At 39.9% G+C, this 25,814-nt stretch overlaps 1 protein-coding gene across 16 annotated transcripts in view; it reads left to right on the top strand.

Moving 5' to 3' along the window:
- lyst (lysosomal trafficking regulator) overlaps positions 1-25,814 on the top strand; it is a 198,702-nt gene that overhangs the window by 134,404 nt on the left and 38,484 nt on the right. For 9 of the 16 annotated variants that reach the window (XR_003404244.3, XR_008301402.1, XR_008301404.1 and 6 more), the window contains 22 exons: positions 1,350-1,478; positions 4,044-4,632; positions 4,898-5,078; positions 5,612-5,781; positions 5,936-6,166; positions 6,516-6,682; positions 6,770-6,922; positions 7,378-7,533; positions 9,493-9,684; positions 10,178-10,371; positions 11,362-11,571; positions 14,728-14,904; positions 15,541-15,617; positions 15,710-15,898; positions 17,801-17,946; positions 18,765-18,861; positions 18,999-19,060; positions 19,144-19,199; positions 19,292-19,447; positions 21,098-21,342; positions 24,239-24,305; positions 24,432-24,588. Coding sequence is in view for 11 of the 16 variants with exons in the window: in XM_026939228.3 (XP_026795029.3) it covers positions 1,350-1,478; positions 4,044-4,632; positions 4,898-5,078; positions 5,612-5,781; positions 5,936-6,166; positions 6,516-6,682; positions 6,770-6,922; positions 7,378-7,533; positions 9,493-9,684; positions 10,178-10,371; positions 11,362-11,571; positions 14,728-14,904; positions 15,541-15,617; positions 15,710-15,898; positions 17,801-17,946; positions 18,765-18,861; positions 18,999-19,060; positions 19,144-19,199; positions 19,292-19,447; positions 21,098-21,342; positions 24,239-24,305; positions 24,432-24,588 (3,801 nt within the window). In the remaining 5 variants the exon portion in view is untranslated. Of the gene's footprint in view, positions 1-1,349; positions 1,479-4,043; positions 4,633-4,897; positions 5,079-5,611; positions 5,782-5,935; positions 6,167-6,515; positions 6,683-6,769; positions 6,923-7,377; positions 7,534-9,492; positions 9,685-10,177; positions 10,372-11,361; positions 11,572-14,727; positions 14,905-15,540; positions 15,618-15,709; positions 15,899-17,800; positions 17,947-18,764; positions 18,862-18,998; positions 19,061-19,143; positions 19,200-19,291; positions 19,448-21,097; positions 21,343-24,238; positions 24,306-24,431; positions 24,589-24,890; positions 25,108-25,814 lie in introns of those variants that run through there. The other 7 variants (XM_053232376.1, XM_053232372.1, XM_026939233.3 and 4 more) reach the window with 7 other exon arrangements.

Raw genomic sequence — 25,814 nt, 5'->3', positions numbered from 1 at the left:
TGTAGGTAGCAAAATAGGTTAATCTGTCTAGTACACCTTTTTCTATATGTGTGGTGGCTATAATATCATATCAAACTAATCTGTGTACGTCACTGATACATTAGTAAACACTCTTCATGCATGTTAATAACAAAATTTACATTTAGTCATTTGGCAGTTGCTGGGGTGAACAAATCACAAATTTGTTTATCCCACTATGCTGCCCAGACCCATGTTTTGGTTGTCCAGATCCCTAAATGACTAGGGAAAATAATGGTAGCTAGCATAATAAAGTATGGCAAGTTAGTTTGGTAGTTAAGTGCATTAATGCAGACTCAGCCATAACCTTAAAGTATCTGAGGTAGCATGCTGTATTTTCACCCACAGTAGAATGTCATCAAGTCACTGGCCAATATTCGGCTTTGAGAATGTGGCGTTTTGTTCTCTGATCACACATAATAGGTATTATTTGAGTCTGGCTATTGTCTTAATTTTTTTCATGATATGTTTAACTGTGAGTTGACTGCATTCAGTAAGGAAGAGAGTTAAAAGAAAGCATTACACTGCAATTTATTTTGCTCAGTTTTGTCAATGTTTATATATCTACCTGGTCATATGTCATACATGCAAGCTAATTCTTCAGGCTAGGAAATATATGTGGATATGCCAATATGTGTGGAGCAACAGGTGGTGGAATTCAGAAAAAGTGTTGTATGCTATAGTTACAGCTATAGTTGAGTCACACCACAGTAATGTGCATTTTGATTAAATGTACTGTACATACCAAATGAAAATGTTTGGCTTATGAAAGTCAATAGTGAGTAGGGTTTTTTTCTTTCTGTAGTTGTTAAACGAGAGAAGAAAAAACACTGGTGACTGCTGGCCTGCAACTATAATTACAAACTAATAGCCCGAACATGAAATCTTCTTGACTCAGGTGCCCAGGCTACTGATTTGTCCACGCTTCTGCTTCTACGCACAGTAACTTACAGAACATACAAACAAAGTTCTGAAAAGCAAAAAGCAATATGACAATTCAATTCAATTCAATTTATACAAAAGTAAGTGTGAAGTGTGTTATCTAGCTATTAACGGAAGAAGTAGGTCTTCAGACTTAAATAACAGTGTAGACATATGGCTGTTTAGTGGGGAGGGAGAAGTTCGTTCCACCAATAAGGATCCAGGACACTGATGGAAATCAGGTCCAAAATCCTATAGACAAATGTCTTGACATTGTCTTGTCCGCATACACTTTCTTTTTAATTCTTTTTTATTTCTTCTTCAAATTCTTAAATCAAAATATGTGCTTAAAGTCTCTGCTACCATTTGGTCGCTATTTCATGTTACTGATGTGTAAATTTCTGTATCAGATGGTAAGCTGTACCAGGAGAAGGTCCAGTCCATGATGTGTCTGCGTCAGTCCAGCAGTGAAGGGAAGTCCACCTGCAGCTCTGTGCTCTCACTCTCCCCAGCTCCATTCACTGAGATACAAGCTGAAGGTAATACACTCCATACATAGAGGTCTCAATTTATACATGTCTATAGACTCCTTTGGTGTTTGTAACCAAAATGAGATGCACCTGGTTGCAAAAAAAAACCTGAGTAGCTGCAACCTGATGCTATTTGATTATAATTTGACTAAAGGATCTATCAGGAATCAGACTGACATTAGCTAAAATATTATCCACTTATTATTATGGATTACAATTAAAAGACAGGGACTGCTATTCAGTTAAAACTTTCAAATGTAACTCTACACAGATCAGCACATTAAAACCACTGACAGGTGAAGAGAGTAACATCAATTCTCTCATTACAATGCCACTTGTCAAGGGGTGGGGTGTATTAGGCAGCAACTGAACAGTCAATTCTCAAAGTTGATGTGTTAGAAGCAGGAAAAATGGGCAAACGTAAGGATCTGAGCGATTTTGACAAGGGCCAAATTGTGATGGCTAGACAGCTGGGTCAGAGCATCTCCAAAACAGCAGGTCTTGTGGGGTGTTCCTGGTATGCAGTGGTTAGTACCTACCAAAAGTGGTCCAAGGAAGGACAACCGGCGACAGGGTGATGGGTGCCCAAGGCTCACTGATGCGCGTGGGGAGCAAAAGTTAGCCCATCTGGTCCGATCCCACAGAAGAGCTACTGTAGCACAAATTGCTGAAAAAGTTAATGATGGCTATGATAGAAAGGTGTCAGAACACACAGTGCATTGTAGCTTGGTGCATACGGGGCTGCTTTGCCACAGACCGGTCAGAGTGCCAATGCTGACCCCTGTCCACTGCCGAAAGGACCTACAATGGGCATGTGAGCATCAGAGCTGGACCAAGGAGCAATGGAAGAAAGTGCCTGGTCTGATGAATCACATTTTCTTTTACATCATGTGCATGGCTGGGTACATATATGTCACTTACTTGGGGAAGAGATGACACCAGGATGCACCATGGGGAGAAGGCAAGCCAGCGGAGGCAGTGTGATGCTCTGGGCAATGTTCTGCTGGGAAACCTTGGCTCCTGGCATTCATGTGGATGTTACTTTGACACGTCACACCTACCTAAACATTGTTGCAGACCAAGTACACCCCTTCATGGCAACAGTATTCCCTAATGGCAGTGGCCTCTTTCAGCAGGAAAATGTGCCATGCCACGCTGCAAAAATTGTTCAGGAATCATTTGAGGAACATGACAGAGAGTTCAAGGTATTGACTTGGCCTCCAAATTCCCCAGATCTCAATCTGATCAAGCATCTATGGGATGTGCTGGGCAAACGAGTCTGATCTATGGAGGCCCCACCTTGCAACTTATAGTACTTAAAGTATCTGCTGCTAACGTCTTGGTGCCAGATACCACAGCATACCTTCAGAGGTCTTGTGGAGTCCATGCCTTGATGGGTCAGAGCTGTTTTGGCAGCACAAGGGGGACCTACACAATATTAGATAGGTGGTTTTATTGTTATGGCTGATCGGTGTACATTATGGCTTGGCATCCTGTCAGTGGCTAAATGATAATAAGTGGTGGTCTGGCATGCAATATCTCATAGAAACTCTGAGCGTTTATACTACAGAGAACTTGAAGGCATACAAGTCTCTTGAGCCTTTATTTTTTTGCTTGTGGGTATGTTCAAGATGTAAAGTTTTACAATTAAAACACCAAGAACTGCAAAAATGCAGCTCCTCAGACCAATTATCCCTCTTAATTGCATGTAACCACAACTTTCTACTGTTGGCTTGGAAAGGTGTCCAATTTGCAGATTCTGACACCCAACATCACAACAGGACATTTTAGAAAATAAATTCTGGCTTAAATCACTATAGGCTTCTGCTATATTTTTGCAACCAGCTGACATCACAGTGATGTGTCTCACTCAGAGGTCTATACATATGTTAGTTATTATAAATGGAGATGATTTGTGTATCCAAAACATTACCATGGACTATCATGTTATTGTGAATTGATTTTTAGCAAATTTGTTTCCTTCATCTTGATAATAGGGTTTTGTGCCTGCTCAACTTTATTAAATGAAGTTCCAGTAGACTAACAGAGGAAATTATATTCTATTTTAAACAGCCTTATAAACAAATTACCTAATTTTTCTGTATAAATCCTCTTTTCTCACTATGATTTGAAACTCATGGCCTTTGTGAAGCTATAAATTGACTACAGTGTCTGAAGTTTGAATTAAACCCGTTCAATTCAAGTGACCAGGCAAACTGGCAAATAACTATAAGAACAAAATAATAAATCTAAAAACTTTACACTTGTTTTGATAATGGTATGATGTGATTCCCCCCACTGTAACAAAATTTAAAAAAAAGAAATCATGGACCCCAGCAATGCTTCACAGACCACTGAGGGTCCACAGACCTTACCTTGAAAACCATGGGTCTAAACCAACTATGTATATTTGTATTCTCAAATCCACACATTATTAATTTTATATAGTAATTTTTGCTCATTTTCATCAATAATGCTAGTAATTCGGGAAGATGACTAGCTATAGAAAACACACTTTAGGCCAGATCAAGGTTATTTGTAAGCTGTAAACAAGTTGAATCTCTCACGTGACAGGGCACCTGCCTCCCTTTCCAGATCCTGAAGGTGACATTTTGATTCACACCCCAAACATCTTTACTCCTTCTCCTTACTCTTCTTTGGCCTTCTCAGCCTGCATGGTGCAGCATGCTTCTAGCAAAGCATCCCCCAGGCCACGTGAACTAGATGAGGCTGCCTCCCTGACTGCACAGCATGTACTTGACAGCACAGAGATGCTGAAAGGTGGAGAGGAGCAGCTTCTAAACAGCTGTGAATCAGCCAAAACAATCTGTGATTCTCACGATGTAGTTGATGAGGTACTTCACACATCCTCCATCAACATAGGAGAAGAACGGGAAGCTCAAACAGAGCAGGAGGGCAGTGGCAGCACTGACTTGGTTGGAGAAGAGACTCTGCGAAGGCCTGACAGTCTAAAAGGCATCCAGTCTTTTCAAAGGAGCCACAGCGACCTTGCCAGCCTGGGTCTGGCTTTTCCAGCACAGAACAGTTCTATGGCCGTTGCTCGCTGGCCCAGCATAACTGATCGCACTGCCCCAAATGATGACGTGGAGAGCTACACCTACTCTCCTGGCTGTGACCGAACAAACAGCAAGGCCAGTGACAGGTAGAAATTCTCTCACCAGTTTTTTTATTCTTCTGAATTATGAGGAGCCTTATAATCACCATTCTGGTGTACACTACATTCACTATTTTTATTCATTTTTTTACAATTAGTCATAACCATAGTTGTTAACCTCTAATCCATTATTAAGAGCAATTATTAATTCCAAACTTTCCATTGATTTGTAAGACGATTTTGGTCCAAATCACTTATTCCCCTCTTTTCTCCATATTTTCTTACTGACTGTGTTCTGTGGGGTTTTTTCCAGGTCTGGTACAGAAGACTGTGTGGTTCTCATCTGCTGTGGGCTTTATGATCTTCTCAGAGGTGTCCTGCTACTGCTGCCAGATCTCATGCTGGAGGAGGTGATGGACAAACTGATCCAGCCTGAAGCTCTTGTTGTCTTGGTTAACCACCATTCCCCTCTCATACAACAAGGGGTCATAAAGGTACTTAAGTCAAAACTTTTCTCTTTTTATCCACTCTTTAATATCGGCTCTTTCAGAAGCTTTCCTCACACAATGAATTTCAGACTTTGATCAAGTTTTTGGACAGCTACATGCCATACTGAAATGGATATAATGCTGTATATACAATTATGATATTATAGAAAAAACTACACGTGATTCAAGTGAAACCTATAGTAGTGTTTTTGCATGGAAAAGTGTTGCTTGGAGCATGTTTTGTGTTATATATGAAAAAAGGCTTTTGCCACAGCACACAGTAATGATAAGAATGATAACAACAAGATGCGCTCACTGCAATCATGACAGGAAGAAAAAATTTATGGTTGCAGTGCTGATGCATGCTGACCACCTTGTGGCTTCTTCACATTTAATTAGCTTACTGTTAACCTGTAATATATTTCCTATTACTGTTATTGGTCAAGGAAGTTTAAAAGGATGGATTGCGGCAGGGTCTAGACTATGGGTTAGTTACTCCAACAAAAATGTTGTGGTCTCTTCCCAATACACACACACAGCTGCTGGATGCATATTTTAGCCGAGCCCAAAAGGAACAGAAAGAGAAGTTCATAAGGAACCATGGCTTTTCTCTGCTGGCCAACCAGTTGTATCTGCACCAGGGCACTCAGGGCGTGTTGGAGTGTTTTCTGGGGATGTTGTTCAGCCAGACTGTAAGCTTAGAGGAGGAGTGAGTATCTTACATTTAATTCACTTTATTCAAATCTTTATGTGCTTGATCATTAAAAAAGTATTTATTTAGCAATATCCCTCTCATTATGCTACTGAAACCAAGAAAAGCTATTTCTTTAACTGATTTAATTGTTTGTTTTCCCTTGACCTAGCCTTGACCTAGAGGACATGGAAAGTGTTTCTCCATTCAGAAAGCGATCTGTGGTGCCCATACTGGGGCTTTTGGAAAACTCTTTGTATGAAAACTCGCTGGTCCACAATGCCTTGTGTGTACTACTGCAGCTGCTGAATGCTTGCCCAAAACTGGCTGATATACTGCTAGACCATGGCCTCCTCTATGTACTCATCAACACCCTGTCCACTCTCAATGGCCTAGAGAATGGGTAATAATTATTAATATCTTTTCTTCTGTAGAGTTTGGAATGAGGGACCATGTTATGCAGTGGAGACAGTACCCATTTCAGTGGAATATAAATTAAGAAAGTAATTAAACAATTAAGTAATTAAGAAAGTTAAATACTGCACTGAACCTTACATTTTATTTATAAGCGAAGTGTAATTTAATGCACAGGATGCTTTTATCTGCATAGATATAATTATTAAGAAAACCATGATTTAGCCTTGAAGAATAATCCCAGGCTAATATCTAATATAATATCTAACATCTAAAAGGTATTGTTTTTTATGTAAAATACTGCATTTAAGTGTCATGTTTGCATTCCTTTTTTACAGAATTTCTCAAAATGACTACAGACTTCTAGTATGTGACATACAGCAGCTGCTGGTGGCAGTGACCATCCACGCCTGCAGCTCATCTGGCTCCCAGTATTTTCGCATCATTGAGGATCTCATCACCTTGCTGGGTTTTATGCAGGGCAGCAAAGTATATCGCACTCAGGGTAAATAACACTTGTCATTAAGTACTTAAGTCATTATAACATTATTAGCAAATTATTCATTAAAACTACTACCCGTCTACCAATTAGAAATGGCTAGGGCCTTGCAGTTCCGCGTCCTCCTATCAGCCATTGACTTCATTAAGACAACGGCCAATCAGGACCCTCGGAAGTTGAGTGCCTCTATCCATGCTTCTGCCTCCCTGCAGCACACTGTCCATCAGAAGCGCAAAAGCATTGCAGGTGAGAACTGGCTTTGTAAGCACAATTCAGACTTGGTCTGTTAACACACAGTAGAATGATTTGATATCTGTATTGTCCTCTATATGCTCTTGTAAAAGTTATTAAATCTCAAGGTGTATGCTCCATACGAAATTTGTATATAGTTTCCTAGCCATCAAGGACTTCAATTTTCTAGCTCCTGACAAGTTTGTACATATCTTGGTTCGGTCAGGTTACTATTATTCCTCTGCATATGTATTCAGACTGAATCCATTAAGGAAGTTCAAAGTGAAACCCCAGCATGCATATCTAAATAATCATGTCTACCTAACTCATCTATGGGGCTAAAAATAGGATGAAAAATGAGGACTGACTGGTGTCCTTAAGAATAAGGGTGGGAATCAAATATGATATAACTAGGATTTCAATAAAATACTCAAATTGTTGTTGTGTTTTTAACCTTACCTGCCCCCAAGGTTCAGTGGGCCTGAAAGACTCCATAATTCCCTGTATTCCCCGGCAGCACTACTGCTCCTATGGCCAGATACCCTCTGCATTCAGCTTCCTGTCCCTGGATACCCCTCTCCCTTCCCAAACTGAATTCTCCTCCTATTTTTTTCTCTCCGAAACAGGTAGCCTTTTGGCCCCTTTATGCCCTAATAGACAACAACACCAACTCTCACATTACTGGCTCTGTATGCTGTGGACTGAAGGCCCTTTTCCACTGATGCTGTGGTTGTTCCAGAGCCGGTTCCATGCTTTTCCACTGCAAAAGAATCGTTTCATACCACGCATTCACACTGGCAGCAACATGATGCAACAAAGCATCCAGCATGTCATTCAATTTTCGATGAGTGTTGGCAATTTCTGGTGATAGTACCTGAAGCAATCATTAGTGACACAAAGTGGATGGGGTGATTGATGCATCAAAGTTGAGCTTTATGAAAATGAGAAGCAAAGCAATTTGGTGACTGCCAGAGTGATGAGAGATGGTGGTGTGTTTTACGGTCCTTCTGACACATTTTTTTAGTGGGAAAATATCAGATTTGTGATCAAATAGGTGGCTTTATATATGATCTGTAGCTAACTTATGTGGATATCACACTAGTCTGGTGCTACCATTGAAATAATGGCAGTAAACTAACAACAAGACCACTTGGGATTTGGCCAACATGAAGCAAGAAACTGCTTCCAATGTGAGTGCAGAGTTAGTTTGTAAAATCAGTTCAGTTACAGCACTGCAGGTCTGGAACCAGAAACTAATAAGTTAGAGATTTGGGGTACTGGTGGGGTATTTGTTCATAGAACAACTCAATTAAATCAAGGTAATTTCATGTCTGCCATTAAAACAATATAGGAATAGTGCTTGGTGCTTTGAAATTTAATGTTAAACAAAATTCACAATATTCAATATTGAAATATTGCAAACATGAATCAGTGATCCCAGAACTATTTTACTGGAAGTTGCAACAACCTAAATAGGAGTTAGATTAGATAGTAAAATGTGTCCTAGAATTAAAACTCAAGAAAGATCAACTTCTGATTACCTAATGAGTTGGTTCTCAAACTTGTGGAAACATGGACTAGTCCTGAAAAAAGGCAACAGCATCTTTTCAGTGGAAAGGGGGTATGATTGAACTCACTTACTTAACTGCATGATTGCTTGTATTTTGCCCAGTACACGAAGAGATTACTGGTGCCTAAATGTGTGATCACCAATTTATTTTTAATCTGCTGCATGTTTGACTGAATGCCAGAGAAAGGCATTAACCTCCTACATGTCTTCCTATATAGCTTTCATGTACTGGTTCTGAGAAAGACAGAAAAACATAAAATAATGCTGCGTTCGTGGTGCCTTGTAAGTGGTAATTTGCAATCTGTAATAACGTCATTTCCCACCTCGGCATGTTCTACATGCAAAGTGGGAAAAAAACATGGACGCCTCCACGAAAGCATGTCTTTTGTTTGCTCTGTCAGAGAATGTAACGCTCATGAGAAGCTACTTTAACTGCACTTTTACAGTTACAGGGCAGAGTAGCTACTGGTGCTGTTCAAACATTCATGTAAAATTTTTGACTGAAATTGCAGTATATCAACAACAGCAAACCATAGTGAGTAGCTTAGCAGCAAGTTATCCAGCGGAAAAATAATGAGTAGCATAACAACAAACTAGCCGTTGCTAGTTTAACTATAACTATATTGATAATATTGATGATTACCTTCTCAAAACAGTAATTTATATGGTTAAGATATTTAACCAAGTACTGTTTCTGTATACTAACTGATCTAAAGTCATAAACTGCTATAAACTAATTTAAAAGTAGAGAAGGGTACATTACACTGTTCACATTATGCATGCCCATGTTGATTTGACATCACTCCATAAACAGGGAAGACTACCCCAAGTTGACAAGTTGAAATTTCAAGTTGAGGGGGCATTTTCAGTTGCTTTTACTGGTTGTAAACTTCGCCTCGAACGCAGCATAAATATACAGATAAATGAAAAATGAATGGTCTTTACTTGTAATTGACAGGATTTATCAGATTGACCATAAGCATTATTTGTGTGTATGTGTGTGTATATGGCCCAGGCCAGCAGAAATGTTCCTTAGTACAATCAGATTCATTGCTGATGCGGATGCGCTCTGTGGCCAATGATGAGCTTACCCAGATGATGCAACGGAGAATGAGCCAGGAAAACCCCATCAGAGCCAGTGAGACCGAGTTTATTCAGAGGCTGCAGAGACTTGTAGTGCTGGCTGTCAACAGAATAATATACTATGGTAAATCTCCAAATAGACATCTGCTTACCTCTATTATATATGTCCAGCAACCTTTTGTACTCTCTCTTTCATTTTTTGTGGGGATAATGTGGATATGAAATAACATCCAGAAGTTTTCTTAATCTAATATTTTTGAGTGGGTACTCTTAGACACTCAGGGTGATTTGGTTATTAAATCATTGCTAATTTGCTAAAGACTATTGAGCCTAGAAGACAGATGAATGAATTGTTTGAATTGGTTTGAAAATACCCACAATTTTTAAAGAATTTGAATAATTTAAAAGGATTAATATTTTTAATAATTAAAAATTATTAATAATTTTTAATTAGATACTGTAGCTAATCTGTTGATGCTTACATGGCTGTACAAATGGAAACTAAACTGCAGAAAAAGTTGAAAAGTGGATTCCATATTCAGCTACTTATATGTTACTGAATATAATAATATATCACTGATTAATTTGCTTTTTGTGCATACCTTATTACTCAACAGACATCAGTAAGGATTTCCTTGACCTACTAAACTTTCCAGAGTCTCTTGATCGCACAGTGAGCACACCCTTACATGCTGAGCAAATATCAGAGGAGAATAGCATCACAAATCCTGCTCCTTTCCCACTCGCTGACATGAGATGTTTCCAGAAAGATCTTCTGAAGCTCATGATGGAGGGCCTAAAAATCGGGCTGGTTAGTGGCACATGCCACACTGATACATATATTTGTTTAATACATTATACTATAGACTCACTACACTTTATTAGGAACACTTGTACAACTGTACGGTCATTCAGTTATCTAATCAGCCAATCATGTGGCATCAGCACAATAGCAGATACAGGTCATCATGCAGATACAGGTCAAGAGCTTATGTTAATATTCAAAGTGTGACCTCTGTGACTTTGATGGTGGCACAGATGTTAGTACCAGAAGGGGTGGTTTGAGTATTTCATAAACTGCTGCTCTCCTGGGAATTTCACACACAATAGTCTCTAGAATTTACTCAGAATGGTGCAAGAAACAAAAAACATTGTTTTTTGAGTGAGAGTTCTGTGGGTGGAATCACCTAGTTGATAAGAGGTCAGAGGAAAATGGCCAGATTGGTTTGAGCTATCAAGAAGTATATAGTAGTTCAAATAATCACTATTTACAACCATGGTGAGCAGAAAAGCATCTCAGCACGCACAAAACATTGAACCTTGATGTGGATGGGCTACAACAGCAGACACTCCTGTCAGCCAAGAACAGGAATTTGAGGCTATAATCGAGGCACAGAATGATCGAAACTGGACAGTTGAAGATTGAAAAAAGACCAGGTGATTTTTTTTTCTAATTTTCAACTGTCCAGCTTTGATGAGTCTGTGCACATGACAGCCTCAGATTCTTCCAAAATCGAGGTCGTTTGGGCCTGCTCAGTATTTTTACACATGCCACAGATCATGGTAGGATTTTACTAGCTTAACTGTATGATGTTTGTGTGTAAAAGGAAGTGAAACAAGTTGATATATTCAAAATATATTCCATCTCCAGTTCTGTCATCAAATTAGCTCTATGCACTGAGACAAAAAGCAGACAATTTTGATCATCTTATTATATACATAGTTCAGCATTAACAATAACCTGATGCACTCATGCTAAAGGCCTTATGTCTGATGTGTTCACATCATTTTCATCCCTCAGGGCAGTACTGGACACAGCGGAGCACCACGACAGCAATGGGGTCGCATTCTCTGGTCCTGCAGGGACACATTCCGGATTCAAATTGGTCGGCTGCTGGTGCACACACTTAGTCCTGCACTTCCTCTAGAGGACAGGAAGAAAGCACTAGAGTTTGTCCATGAGCAAAATCATCCTGACATCCTCAGAGAAAGCCTCAGCCCTGGACTTGAGGTGACCCATCACAGTCACAGCACGAGCACTTCATTTATTTATTTTTCACACACCTAGAAACAACATTTAATACCTGCATTATATACCAACACCCAAGTCATATACACATAGAAAAACATTACCTGCCCACATCCACCTATTATACACAAAATTCACAAAAGAGAACAGTCTTTGTCCCTGAAATCAGTCTCTGGACACATGGACTTGGTGAATATAATTGATAGTCCTCACCAGATATTCCAGTGTTGCTTGTAGCTACAAGAGTTGCAGAGCCGAAGTATGCAGAACCATAGAAACAGTAGCAAGCTGGGTGACTGGGTTGTTTGAGGATGGCTTAATGATCGCTGCAGAAAAACATAGCTACAGGGGTTGAGGTTTATCAGGAAACTGAAGATAACTCCTAAGATAGTTTGGAGGAAATGCAGCAAGTCACCGCCTTTGGTCACTTTAGTCCTTAGACGCTACCAGTGGAACTACACAATAAAGGGGAGAACAAAAATCTCTGCAGACATACACGCATATAGCAAACAGAACAAAGCCATAAATGCTTCTATTATCCTTGAGCTAGTGCTACATATAGATCGTAGTGAACATTCCAACCTATAATATTATTAAACCTAGACATTCCCAACAGTACTATAAAGCATACAACCATGAGCAAGCATTAAATAAACATAAACTTAAAATTCATCAGTGAAACAAAGGGATCCTTGAGGAGATTTTCACCAAACACAGCTAGACATCTGTGCTGGGAGACGTTCTTCTTCCTAGTGTGCTTCTTCTGCATATGTCGAGCAGAGACTCCTCACCTAAGGTTACCACCACTGGATAAGAGAGAAACTACAACAACCTGTAACCAGGTTGGTTCCATACCCCCTCCATTAGTGGAAGGCTGTACTAAGCAATGATATTTTTGGAACTTCTTCATATGATACATGTCACATTGGTGAGGGTTGTCTAGGAATGAGACCCGGTAAGTTACTGGGCCTAAACTTTTAAGTACCTTAGCAGGACCCTTCCATTGAGCTGCTAATTTAGCAGCAACACCTTCCTCGGCCCTTGACAATGGGCGAGTCCTCACCCTGACGAGTTCCTCCCCTTTAAAGGTCTCAGTCCTTCTCCTGCATTTGTAATACCTCCCTTGTTTAGACTGAGCTTTTTCCACTCGAGACTTTACAAGCTGGAATAGTTATTGGTGTCTCTGTAAGATATGTTTCTTGTTCAGGGTTAGGTGGGCGATACAGATGTCGTACTAATGGTCCACTGAGTTTCCAGCCAAGGGCTACCTCTGCTGGGGTGAACCCCTGTAATCTCTTGCCATGCTGTGTTAATAGCGAAACAGAACTCAGGGAACCATATGTTTCAGGTACGATGGTGGTCATTAGCATATGAAGCAGTCATTGTTTTGAGAGTCTTGTTGATTCGTTCAGTCTGATTGGTTTGTGGATGATATGCGATTGTTAGTTTCTGGATAACACCCCATCATCTGCATGTGTTGTGCAGAAGGCTAGAGGTAAATTGTAGCTCTCTGTTTGAAACCAGTTAGACCAGCTTTCCCCACCATGTAAAGATTTTTTTTTTTTTTATAAGTAAGTACAGGTTTCGCAGTTTGTCCAGTAGATCCACATATCTCTCATCACTTCTGGCCAATATGCAAAATTGAGGATCCTTTGAAGTGTCTTCATCTGTCCAAGATGGCCACTAAGAGGGTTGTTGTGAAAGAACTGCTTCCCTCATTCTTGTTGGAACCACTAACTGATTCATGTGCCTTCTCTGTTGGTTCGGAATACATCCTGTTCTGTACATTGTAATGTATGTAAGGTACCCGTTCTGTACATTGTAATGTATGTGAGTACTCGAAATGCCTGAGGTTGAGATATGGTCTCCTAGATATGGTCTCCTAGATATGAGATATGGACACTGAATACACTCTTGAGTCAAGAGGGCACATAAGCTCACTTCACGTGCATCCATCTAGACTTTGAATGGTCTTGAAAAATCAGTTGGTAGTAGCATTGGCGCCTGTAGTGGTGATTGTTTTAGGTCTTCAAAACGCATCCTGACATTCCATAGTCCAGGCCCATGACTCTGCTTTCTTTGTAAAGGCATGTAAAGTAGATGCCCTTTCTGAGAAATGAGGTATGAAGTGGTGGTACCATCCGGCTAACCCAAGAAATCTTTGTACATCTTTAATTAACTTTGGTACAGAAAATTTCAACTGCTTCCACCTTAGCTGATTCGGTTTTTATTCCCTAGGCCAACACTGTGTGACCCAGAAATGTTAGAGAGTTTTTTAATAGGTTGCACTTCTGTAGGTTCAGTGTTAGCCCAGCCTCATGCAACCTGCAAAACACTTCTCTGAGATGGATCAAATGTTGGTTGATAGTACGGGAATATAGAACAGTGTTATCTATATGTACATAACAATATTTTCCCTTCAGGTCTCTCAGAACCATAGACATGAGCCTTTTTTTTTTTTTTAAATAATAAAAAAATTTTAACCCAATCGGGAGACCATACAGATTGTCTCCAGCTATGAAAGCAGTCTTCTGCATACCATCTGTGGCCATGTTAAACTCCTGGTATCCTCTTTTGAGGTTGAGGGTGCTGAAAATCACTGCACTGTGTAGCGCATGTATCACCTGGATGTTTGGCATAGAAAATGCATTAAGTGCTCGGTAGTCAACACAAAACCAAGTTCCCCCTTGTTTTTTGGAACCTTCACCACTGGGGAAGCTCACTGATGGTCTGAATATACTTTTGCTTAAAAGGACTTCAGTTTCTGATTTGATGACCTTTTGCTTTTCCACTGACAACCAGTAGGCCTTCTTTCAGACCTGGGGAAATAAAAGCTGAAATTCTGATCTATTGTCTCATATTCATCTTTTGACCTCACACTCTTCAGTGTATAGCAAAAACAAAAGAAACAGTCTTGCCATTCCAATACTTTTGGAGGGGACTGTTGATTTGACACTGTATTTGTCTTGTAATTCATGTATAATAAAATAATAGAATCACATGTATCTGGGTTAATAATTAAATAGCTTAGTGTAATATCCATTCCAAATCTGTTTTTATTTATTGCTTTTGGTCAACGTTATTATATACAGTATTTGTGTATAATGTGTGTATAACTTGAATTTAATTGTTTAACAGCATGGACCCAAGCTGGCTCTCTACTTGTACGAGATGCTTCATGACCACAAAGAGAGCCTCACTAAGGAAGAACAGGCAGCTGCTAACACCTTCATGACATCACTGAAGCTGTGTGGCTATCGCTGCATCCCTCCAACTGCACCACCCAAATCAGACCTACTCAAAGCCATCAGAGAGGTAGGGCAGTCCAACAGCTCTAGAAATGTAGAGTTATTGTGGTATTAAATTATATTCAGCCTCTTTAACTTGAACATTTACTAAATGCAAAGGAGAAAGCAAGCATGCACCTATAATATACACCATTTGGCCAAAAGTTTGTGGACACCTGACCATTGCACCCATATGTGCTATTGAACATCCCATTCCATTATTACTATTACTGTATTCGGGGATTATCCCGAAGGTGTTCAGTGGGGTTGAGGTCAGGGCTCTGTGCAGGCCACTCAAGTTCTTCCACACAAACCTTGGCAAACCATGCCTTTATGGACCTTACTTTGTGTACAGGGGCACTGTCTTGCTGAAGCAGGTTTGGGCTAAGACCCTTAGCTCAGCACACAGATGTCTCACTACATATATACGAAGACAGTTATCCATATAGAGACTTGTGCTAAGTGGGAGCTTAACTTGATTTTATGGGTGACCCATTCAGATTATTAATATTACCTGGCTACTGTTCATACCTCAGAGGTTGCCAGGTTTTCCTTACATTTCTAATCTCTAGGAGCATGAGTTTTTTAATTGATCACTCCCCAAAAAGAAACAACAAACTACATTAAACTTTTCTGTGTCATTTCGACTTTTTTTTCTTCAAAGGAGCAACTCAAATATGAGTCAGAGGCAAGAACAAGCAAAAGTGCATGGGAGAAAAAACTGGCCAGTGCCCAAAAGATGTGAGTTAAATTCTTTTAAACTTAGCCATCAGTTTGCACCCTTCTTTACGCTTGTTTATACTATATATGTTACTTCAATATTTCCTCTGCAGTCTAATGCAGAGACTGGATGGTAAGTCAAAGGACATCTCCAAGATTGCAGCAGACATCACTCAGAACATGTCTCTTAGACAAGGCATAGAAAGAAAGAAGGTCATTCAGCACATCCGAAGCCTTTACAAGACTGACCTGAGTGCCAGCCGCCACTGGCAAGAGCTGGTGCAGCAACTCACCCATGATCGGTCAGTACCTTCTTGTTTCTCCTGTTTTCACTTTGATTATTTAGTTTTGTTCTGTTTTATTTCATTTTATTTCATTTCACTTCAGTTCACTATAAGTCACTTCACCTCATTTCATTTTATAATCTATCAAGTCAATCTATCGATTGACAGTTAGTTACAGTCAGGTCCATAAATATTGGGACAGTGACACAGTTTTGGTAATTTTGCCTCTGTACACCACCACAGTGGATTTGAAATGAAGCAGTCAGGATGTGACTGAAGTGTAGACTTTCAGCTTTAATTCAAGGGGTTTAACAAAAATATTGCATTAACCGTTTAGGAATTACAGCCATTTTTTACAGAGTTCCTCCATTTTCACAGGCTCAAAAGTAATGGGACAATTGACTGATAAGCAGTTTCATGGCCAGCTGTGGCCTGTTTCCTCCTTATATCATGATAAATTAAGGAGATAAAAGGTCTGGAGCTGATTCCAAGTGTTGAATTTGCATTTGGTAGCTGTTCATGGGAACTCTCAATATGCCGTCCAAAGAGGTGTTGATGCAAGTGAAGGAGGCCATCATTAGGCTGAAAAACCAAAACAGACCTATCAGAGAGATAGCAGAAACTTTAGGAGGGCCAAATCAACAATTTGGTACATTCTTAAAAAGAAGGAATGCACTGGCGAGCTCAGCAACACCAAAAGGCCTGGGAGACCACAGAAAACAACTAAAGTGGATGATTGCAGAATTCTTTTCTTATTGAAGAACAACCCCTTCACAACATCTAGCCAAGTCAGGAACACTCTGGAGGAGGTAGGCCTATCATTGTCAAAGTCTACAATCAAGAGCCACCTTCATGAATGTAAATACAGACGGTTTACCTCAAGATGCAAACCGCTGGTAACACTCAAGAACACAAAGGCCAGATTAGACTTTGCTAAAAAACCTCTAAAAAAAGCCTGACCAGTTCTGATGCAAGATTAACTTGTACCAGAATGATGGGAAGAGAAAAGTATGGAGAAGGAAAGGAAGGGCTCATGATCCAAAGCATACCACATCATCCGTCAAACATGTGGAGGCAGTGTTATGGCATGGGCATGTTTGGCTGCCAATGGAACTGGGTCACTGGGGTTTATTGATAATGTGACTGTTGATACAAGTAGCAGGATGAATTCTGAAGTGTACAGAGCTATACTTTCTGCTCAGATTCAGTCAAATGCTGCAAAACTGATAGGACAGCGCTTCACAGTACAGATGGATAACAACCCAAAACATACTGTGAAAGCAGCCCAAGAGCTTGGAAATTAAATGTTCTTAAATGGCCGAGTCAGTCACCTGACCTCAACCCAACTGAGCTGCTTTTCACTTACTGAAGACAAATCTGAAGGCAGAATGACCCACAAACAAGCAGCAACTGAAGATGGCTGCAGTAAAGACCTGGCAAATCATCTCAAGGGAGGAAACTCAGCATTTGGTGATGTCCATGGGGTCCAGACTTCAGGTAGTCATTGACTGCAAAGGATTTACCTCCAAGTAATAAAAATAATCCTAATAATTATGATTGTTAGTTTGTCCCATTACTTTTGAGCCTGTGAAAATAGAGGAACTCTGTAAAAAAAATGGCTGTAATTCCTAAACGGTTAATGCAATATTTTTGTTAAACCCCTTGAATTAAAGCTGAAAGTCTACGCTTCAGTCACATCTTGACTGCTTCATTTCAAATCCACTGTGGTGGTGTACAGAGGCAAAATTACCAAAACTGTGTCACTGTCCCAATATTTATGGACCTGACTGTATGTGTCCCTGACCCACATAATTTTGTGGAGTTCACATTAGGCTTTAGCCCAAGAATTTTGTCAATATATTAGATTACTAGTGCTGTGAAGTGTGTGTGTGCATGCATGTCTGTCTGTCTGCCTTTTAGGGCAGTGTGGTATGACCAGTCATCTTACCCAACATCGTGGCAGCTGGATCCCACTGAGGGCCCCAACAGGGAGCGCAGACGTCTGCAGCGATGCTACCTCACCATCCCTAATAAATACCTTCTCAAGGACCGTTGCAAACCAGAAGGTACACAGTACTGTCATACAAATGAGCAACTGTGTTAGACAGACTGTTAGAAAATGTTGTAGAGATGTGGTGCTATTTTGGCTACCAAGGGCATAGGTATATGAAAATGGTAGCTGCCACATTAGCTAATCTTGCAGGTACTATGATATCTCAACATGTCCGTCATATTGGAAGGGGCGCAATTCAGCTGTAAGCCAGTGCAAGTCTATGGAGATGTGGGTGTACCATGATAATAGCAGCTGTGACTGCCTTATTCAAAATTCAAAATGATGCTACTGAACTGATGCCACACATTTCTGCATATTGCAGGTGGCGTACTGTAAATGTAAATGTACATGTGCATTGTCTGTATATTGATTTAGTGTATGTGCTGCAAAGCAGTAGTATATAGGGTAAATGTAAGTTTGGACAGTAATGACAATAAAGCAAGATAAGACCTGCTAGTCTTGAGGAAGGATTTGTGCAGCCATTTGTGGAGAAAATGTTGGTTAACTCTAAATTCTAACTGGTTAATTCTAAATTCAGTAACTGAGCTTATTCTGGGAAGTTCCATCCATCCAAGATGGCAGCGTTATTGACTTGTCTGGCTTAGCACACTGAGGCATCCAGCTTTTTAATATCTGTGGCTAAAGCTATGAAGAATTCACGGAGACATAGTGTGCAGCTTGTGGATTAATAGTAGGGGTGCAGATCAGTTGGTAAGGCAGGAAAAAATTATCCTCATTTTAGGTGAGGATAAGAATTTTGGAATGCAATACTTGTCAGTTGGCTTTATGATATTGGGTTTATGTAAATGTTGCATTTTGTTCCCTGAACAGACCCTATCAAGGCCCCACTTGCTTTCCTCTTTGAAGAGAAGACCCACTCATCTTATTCTTCCACTGTGAAGGATAAAGCCACTAGTGAGCCCATCAGGTTCTGCCACCTTAGCGATCTATAAATGTCACTATTGCATCATGTATCAATTAGTGGTACTGTAAACAAAGCATTTTGCTGTCTTGAAGGCATGGGAAAGAAAATATTCAATCATGGTGTTTTGTACATCCTTTTAGGTTCACAAGGAAGTGTATGAATGTAGCGCCCTCAAGAGAAACTGCAGGAGAATTGTTGCTGGGTAAGCTCATTATGTTCAACAATAAATAAAGACACCGGTTGAAAATACCGTGATCCATTGCAATGTTCTGTGTGTGTCTGTAGGGAAATCAGGGATGTACTTTGTGGAGGATAATGCGTCCGAAGCCAGCAATAGCCAGGTTAGCTCAGCAGATCTCAATCTCATGAAGATTTTGAGTGTGCATGTGTGTCAGTGTTGAGTGGCTCAACCTGAAAGAGCTTTTTTTATCAGCAGATTCCTCAGGGAGAGACAGAGCCTGCATCCTTCTGCTGGACTTATGAGGAGATTAAGGAGGTGCACAAACGCTGGTGGCAGCTCAGAGACAATGCTGTGGAGATCTTCCTCACTAATGGCCGAACTCTGCTTCTGGCGTTTGACAATACAAAGGTAAAGCAGCTACACTATATTACCGAAAGTATTCGGTCACCCATCCAAATGATCAGAATCAGGTGTCCTAATCACTTGGCCTGGCCACAGGTGTATAAAATCAAGCACTTAGGCATGCAGACTGTTTTTACAAACATTTGTGAAAGAATGGGCCGCTCTCAGGAGCTCAGTGAATTCCAGCGTGGAACTGTCATAGGATGCCACCTGTGCAACAAATCCAGTCGTGAAATTTCCTCGCTCCTAAATATTCCACAGTCAACTGTCAGCTTTATCATAACAAAATGGAAGAGTTTGGGAACAACAGCAACTCAGCCACGAAGTGGTAGGCCACGTAAACTGACGGAGAGGGGTCAGCGGATGCTGAAGCGCATAGTGCAAAGAGGTCGTCGACTTTCTTCACAGTCAATTGCTACAGAGCTCCAAACTTCATGTGACCTTCAGATTAGCCCAAGTACAGTACGCAGAGAGCTTCATGGAATGGGTTTCCATGGCCGAGCAGCTGCATCCAAGCCACACATCACCAAGTGCAATGCAAAGCGTCGGATGCAGTGGTGTAAAGCACGCCGCCACTGGACTCTAGAGCAGTGGAGACGCGTTCTCTGGAGTGATGAATCACGCTTTTCCATCTGGCAATCTGATGGACGAGTCTGGGTTTGGAGGTTGTCAGGAGAACGGTACATTTCGGACTGCATTGTGCCGAGTGTGAAATTTGGTGGAGGAGGAATTATGGTGTGGGGTTGTTTTTCAGGAGTTGGGCTTGGCCCCTTAGTTCCAGTGAAAGGAACTTTGAATGCTTCAGGATACCAAAACATTTTGGACAATTCCATGCTCCCAACCTTGTGGGAACAGTTTGGAGCGGGCCCCTTCCTCTTCCAACATGACTGTGCACCAGTGCACAAAGCAAGGTCCATAAAGACATGGATGACAGAGTCTGGTGTGGAGGAACTTGACTGGCCTGCACAGAGTCCTGACCTGAACCCGATAGAACACCTTTGGGATGAATTAGAGCGGAGACTGAGAGCCAGGCCTTCTCAACCAACATCAGTGTGTGACCTCACCAATGCGCTTTTGGAAGAATGGTCAAAAATTCCTATAAACACACTCCTCAACCTTGTGGACAGCCTTCCCAGAAGAGTTGAAGCTGTAATAGCTGCAAAAGGTGGACCGACATCATATTGAACCCTATGGGTTAGGAATGGGATGGCACTTAAGTTCATATGTGAGTCAAGGCAGGTGACCGAATACTTTTGGTAATATAGTGTATGTTTGTACCGTGACCAGCTAGTGCACATTATGTAGACACTATGTTTTACTCTTTTGTATAAGAAGAGGTTTCAATTAATTTTAATTTCAGATACTCCATCCATGAGTGAAGCTGCACTATAAAAGTTTTCAATTAATATATATCTTTATTCTTATTGTGTAAGGATGTACAAAGGGCGTAAGGTCTACACATGGCAGGCTTAGTTATCCCCATGAAATTGTTACTAATACTCCATCTTTTTTATGTGGTTTTATTATTATTATTATTATTATTATTATTTCTCTTTATTTTTCTCTTATGTACTCTCCAGCATACTTTTTAAAAAATTAAAAAGTGCTATATAAATCAAATTTATTGTTTTTTTATTTCTTTTTCTCCTGTCTCAGGTTCGTGATGATGTCTACCACAACATCCTTACTTCTGAGCTGCCCAACCTGCTAGAATACGATAATATAAATGCCCTCACTCACCTGTGGGGCTCCAGCCAGATCACCAATTTTGAGTATCTCACCCATCTCAATAAGCATGCAGGGCGCTCTTTTAATGACTTAATGCAGTACCCTGTTTTCCCGTTCATCCTGAGTGACTACACCAGTGAGATGCTGGACCTGCAGGACCCATCCATTTACAGGTAAAACTTTACAGTGATTTAAGTTCTCCTATTTTAAATAACAAAATCATTATATTTGTAAATTGTAATTGTAAAATCCAATTTCTTGTTGAATATTCAGAAAAAGACAAATTAAATTTGGTTGCATTCTACTCAATATTAGGTGAACACTTTTTATCATTAGTGATTTTGAAATTAAATGGCAGGTTTTTGGTTTTACAAATAAAGATAAAGTGAAATTGTTTCAGTTTTTTAATCAAGAACATAGCTTGAGCCAGTCACAATATAGTGGGAAGCTCCAGTCCTGTGAAACTTTCCCATTCAGAATGAACATGAGCATCTTTTTTCTAACCACATTGTTTATAATACTATATTGATTAAAATACAAAAATAAAAAATATTTACCTGTTACTTTATGGACATACACTCATCGTCCATCGTTACTATATCCTTCCTGACAGCTCAAACCAATCTAGCCATTTTCGTCTGACCTCTTTTATCAACAAGGTGTTTCCACCCACACAACTGTCTCTCACTCAGTGTTTTTTGTTTTTTTGCACCATTCTGTGTAAACTCTAGAGATTGTTGTGTGTGAAATTCCCAGATCAGCGGGTTCTGAAATACTTAAACCAGCCCATCTGTCACCAACAACCATTCCATGGTTAAAGTCACAGAGATCACACTTTCTCCCCATTCTGATGTTTGATGAGAATATTAACTGAAGCTCTTGACCTGTATCTGCATGATTTTATGCATTGCGCTGCTGGCACATCATTTGCTGATTTAATAACTGCATAAATGAGCAGGTGTACAGGTGTTCCTGTTAAATTGGATGGCGAGTGTAGACATCACTATGTCATAAAACTGGTGATGAATAGTTTTAAAAGTAATTATTTAAGCTAACTATAGCTGCAAGCAGCAGTTAAGGGCCAAGCATGTGCTGTCCCCACCCCTTGGCAACTGAGGAAGACCAGAAGCCATTGGGACCATCTGCACTAGCTCCCAAGGAGATATACTAAATTTAAAGGCAAAACACCAAGTCTTTACTGAGATATTGCCTCACTTCCTGTTTTCAGCGGACCTCCCAAGTTGCAAATGAAGTCTTGCTTCTTAACTTTAGATTTCGTTCGTAAATTTATGTGAGAAATTTGATGTTAGTACGTAGTAGTATGATCTCATTATTGCCTAGATATGCCTTCATTTTGTCTTTGGCAACATAGCCACCAAAATTAATTGGTTGTGGATGAAATGTCACATACATATCAAAAATCTGAGAAACTAGGGTTTTTTAGCTGTACTGACAATGCTGTGATCCAAATTTCATGATGCTTGGACAAAATTTGTAGGTAAGGAGGAGAAAAAAAAAATAAAAATGGCGGAAAATAGACGAACCGTTCCACATATCAAAAATCAAAGAAACACCTTTTTCTGAGATAGTCTCCTGATTTAAATCTGGTGATACATGGACAAAGTTTGTGGGAGAAAAAATGTTTTTCAAAATATTTTAAGTGGTAATTAACATCTTGGTATCTGTTGAACTGAAAGAATCAAAGGAAAGTGGAATAGCTTTTCAATGACATTCCTTTGTGGAGTTATTATTGTAAACGTATTTTCCAAGAGGTATGCTTGTTTTTGTAATCAAAAGTATGAACAGTGCCCCCAAGTGGCCAATTTGAGTGAGATTGCATCAGATAGTAGTAGATACTCAAAAATACCATTCAAGTTTTGTGGCGATAACTGAACATTAACCCTGTCAAATGCCTGATGAAATATGATTGGCCAATGGTGGCCTTTTTTTTTTTTTTAAGTAATTAGGTCATCATCAAAATTCCAATTACAGATTAGCATAATGATACACCATACTGCATCTCAGCTCGATCTGACTTACGGTTCCTGAGAAACAGTTATCTGACCTTAGCTCCACCCCTTATGGCATGACCATGCCCTAAACTTTGCACATGACTTCAAATTCTTGTCCTATATATACCTTTCAAGTTTCATCTCGATGTGCACAGGCATTCATGAGTTACAGCTCTTCAGTAAATTATGCTTTGCCTTTTTAGAATTGATGTGTCAGTAAAAAATGTGTCGGCCATATTGATTACAAATATCATGTTTTTAATGATTATTGAGGTTCACACTCTCCTGAGTAGAGCTTGACACTAGGTTTGTGAAGATTGGTCAAAAATCCCAGGACTAGTTTGCAAAAGTAGGTTTTGCATATTATGCAAATCGTCACCATCAGGCCGATACTGTTCCATTTACTTCCCTGAGTAGCAGTGTGAATTTTGCACCAAGTAACATATTTTGGTGTTTCTATGACTTTATGGGGCTGCTCGTTGTGTTCTAGCATAGACTCAGAATAATAATAATAAGAAGAAAATCCTAACAATTCCAATATGTTTACAAGCACTTTGTGCTTGGACCCGTAATAGTAATAAAACATACAATCACTAAAGGGTCCCTACGCACATTCAGTGCTTGGCCCCTAATGATCTTAGCAGCTGGAGCCTTTATATTTAGAGGTAGATTCAGTGCGGCCATAGAGCAGGACTGCTTTGTCATTGGCTTTACCCTTATTCATTTTAACAACGGTTAGTCTCTGTAACACTTTGCATAAATTTGATTACAGACCAACTAATGAGGCAAGAGTCACTGAAATATAGACAGCGTGATTTTCAGGTATTCAGCGATGTGCTGTTTGTTAGTTTCCACATACAGTCATTGTGGATATTGCAATAGAAAATCATATTTTTAATTTTTTTTCTTGTTCAGTATAAGGACTTTATGTATATGTTTTTATGTTTTTTAATGTTTTCTCACATAAAATTTTTAATACCTTATGAAAAAGTATATATTTTTAATATGTTTTTATTTATATTCTTTATATTTTATATTGTATATTGTATTTTGGCAGAAACCTGAGCAAACCTATTGCAGTGCAGTCAAAAGAGAAAGAGGATCGATATGTAGACAATTACAGGGTACTGCTTTAGCTCTTTCTGTATTTCATTTAAAATTCAAATATCATGAATCAATTACTGGCTATAATGCTTAGAATGGTCTTAATCTTTATCATAACTGAACAGTTATATGACCTGCTTTTGTAGTATTTGGAAGAGGAATATAAGAAGGGTGCACGTGAGGATGACCCCATGCCCCCTGTACAACCGTACCACTATGGTTCCCACTACTCCAACAGTGGTACCGTTCTGCACTTCCTAGTCCGGATGCCTCCCTTCACCAAAATGTTCCTGGCCTATCAAGGTAATCTCACACTCTAATATGCAGTTAGGTCCGGAAGTATTTGGACAGTGACAGAGTTTTTGTGATTTTGCCTTTATACACCACCACAATGGATTTGAAATAAAACAGTCAAGATGTGATCAAAGTGTAGACTTTCAGCTTTATTTTAAGAGGTTCCACAAAAATATGGCATTTATCTTTTAGGAATTACAGCCATTTTAAGCAAAGTACTTCCATTTTCAGGGGCTTAAAGGTATTTGGACAAAGTGACATAATTGTAAATATAACCATAATTTTAATACTTGGATGAAAATCCTTTGCAGTCAATGACTGCCTGAAGTCTGGAGCCCATGGACATCACCAAGTTTCCACTGAGTTTCCTCCCTGGAGATGATTTGCCAGGCCTTCACTGCAGCCACCTTCAGTTGCTGCTTGTTTGTGGGTCTTTCTGCCTTCAGTCTTGTCTTCAGTAAGTGAAAAGCATGCTCTATTGGGTTGAGATCAGGCAACTGACTCGGCCATTGAAGAATATTCCATTTCTTTGCCTTCAAAAAGTCTTGAGTTGCTTTCACAGTATGTTTAGGGTCATTATCCACCTGCACTGTGAAGCGGCGTCCTATCGGTTTTGTAGCATTTGTCTGATTGTGAGCAGAAAGTATAGCCCTATACACCTCAGAATTCATCTTGCTACTTCTGTCAGCAGTCACATCATCAATAAACACCAATGAGCCCGTTCCATTGGCAGCCATACATGCCCATGCCATAACACTTCCTCCACCATGTTTGACACATGATGTAGTATACTTTGGATCATGAGCTGTTCCTTTCTTTCGCCATACTTTTCTCTTTTCATCATTCTGGTACAAGTCCATCTTGGTTTCATCAGTCCAAAGAATCTTATTCCATAACACGGGAGGCTTTTTTAGATGTTTTCTGGCAAAGTCTAATCTGGCTTTCCTGTTCTTGAATGTTACCAGTGGTTTGCACCTTGTTGTAAACCTTCTGTATTTACATTCATGAAGATGTCTCTTGATTGTAGATTTTGACAATGATACGCCTACCTTCTCCAGAGTATTCTTGACTTCTGTTGATGTTGTGAAGGGGTTTTTCTTCACCAAGCAAAGGATTCTGCGATCATCCACTTGGACTTCATATTGGTAGCTCCAGTCGAACAGCTGCGAAATGCCAACTCAATACCTGATATCAACTCCAGACCTTTTATCTGCTTCATTTGTCTTGAAGTAATG

This window comes from Pangasianodon hypophthalmus, chromosome 3 (genome assembly GCF_027358585.1).
Source record: "Pangasianodon hypophthalmus isolate fPanHyp1 chromosome 3, fPanHyp1.pri, whole genome shotgun sequence".
NCBI lineage: Eukaryota > Metazoa > Chordata > Actinopteri > Siluriformes > Pangasiidae > Pangasianodon > Pangasianodon hypophthalmus.
Note: the sequence above shows the minus strand (reverse complement) of the source record. Positions and strands in the feature narration are given on the sequence as shown.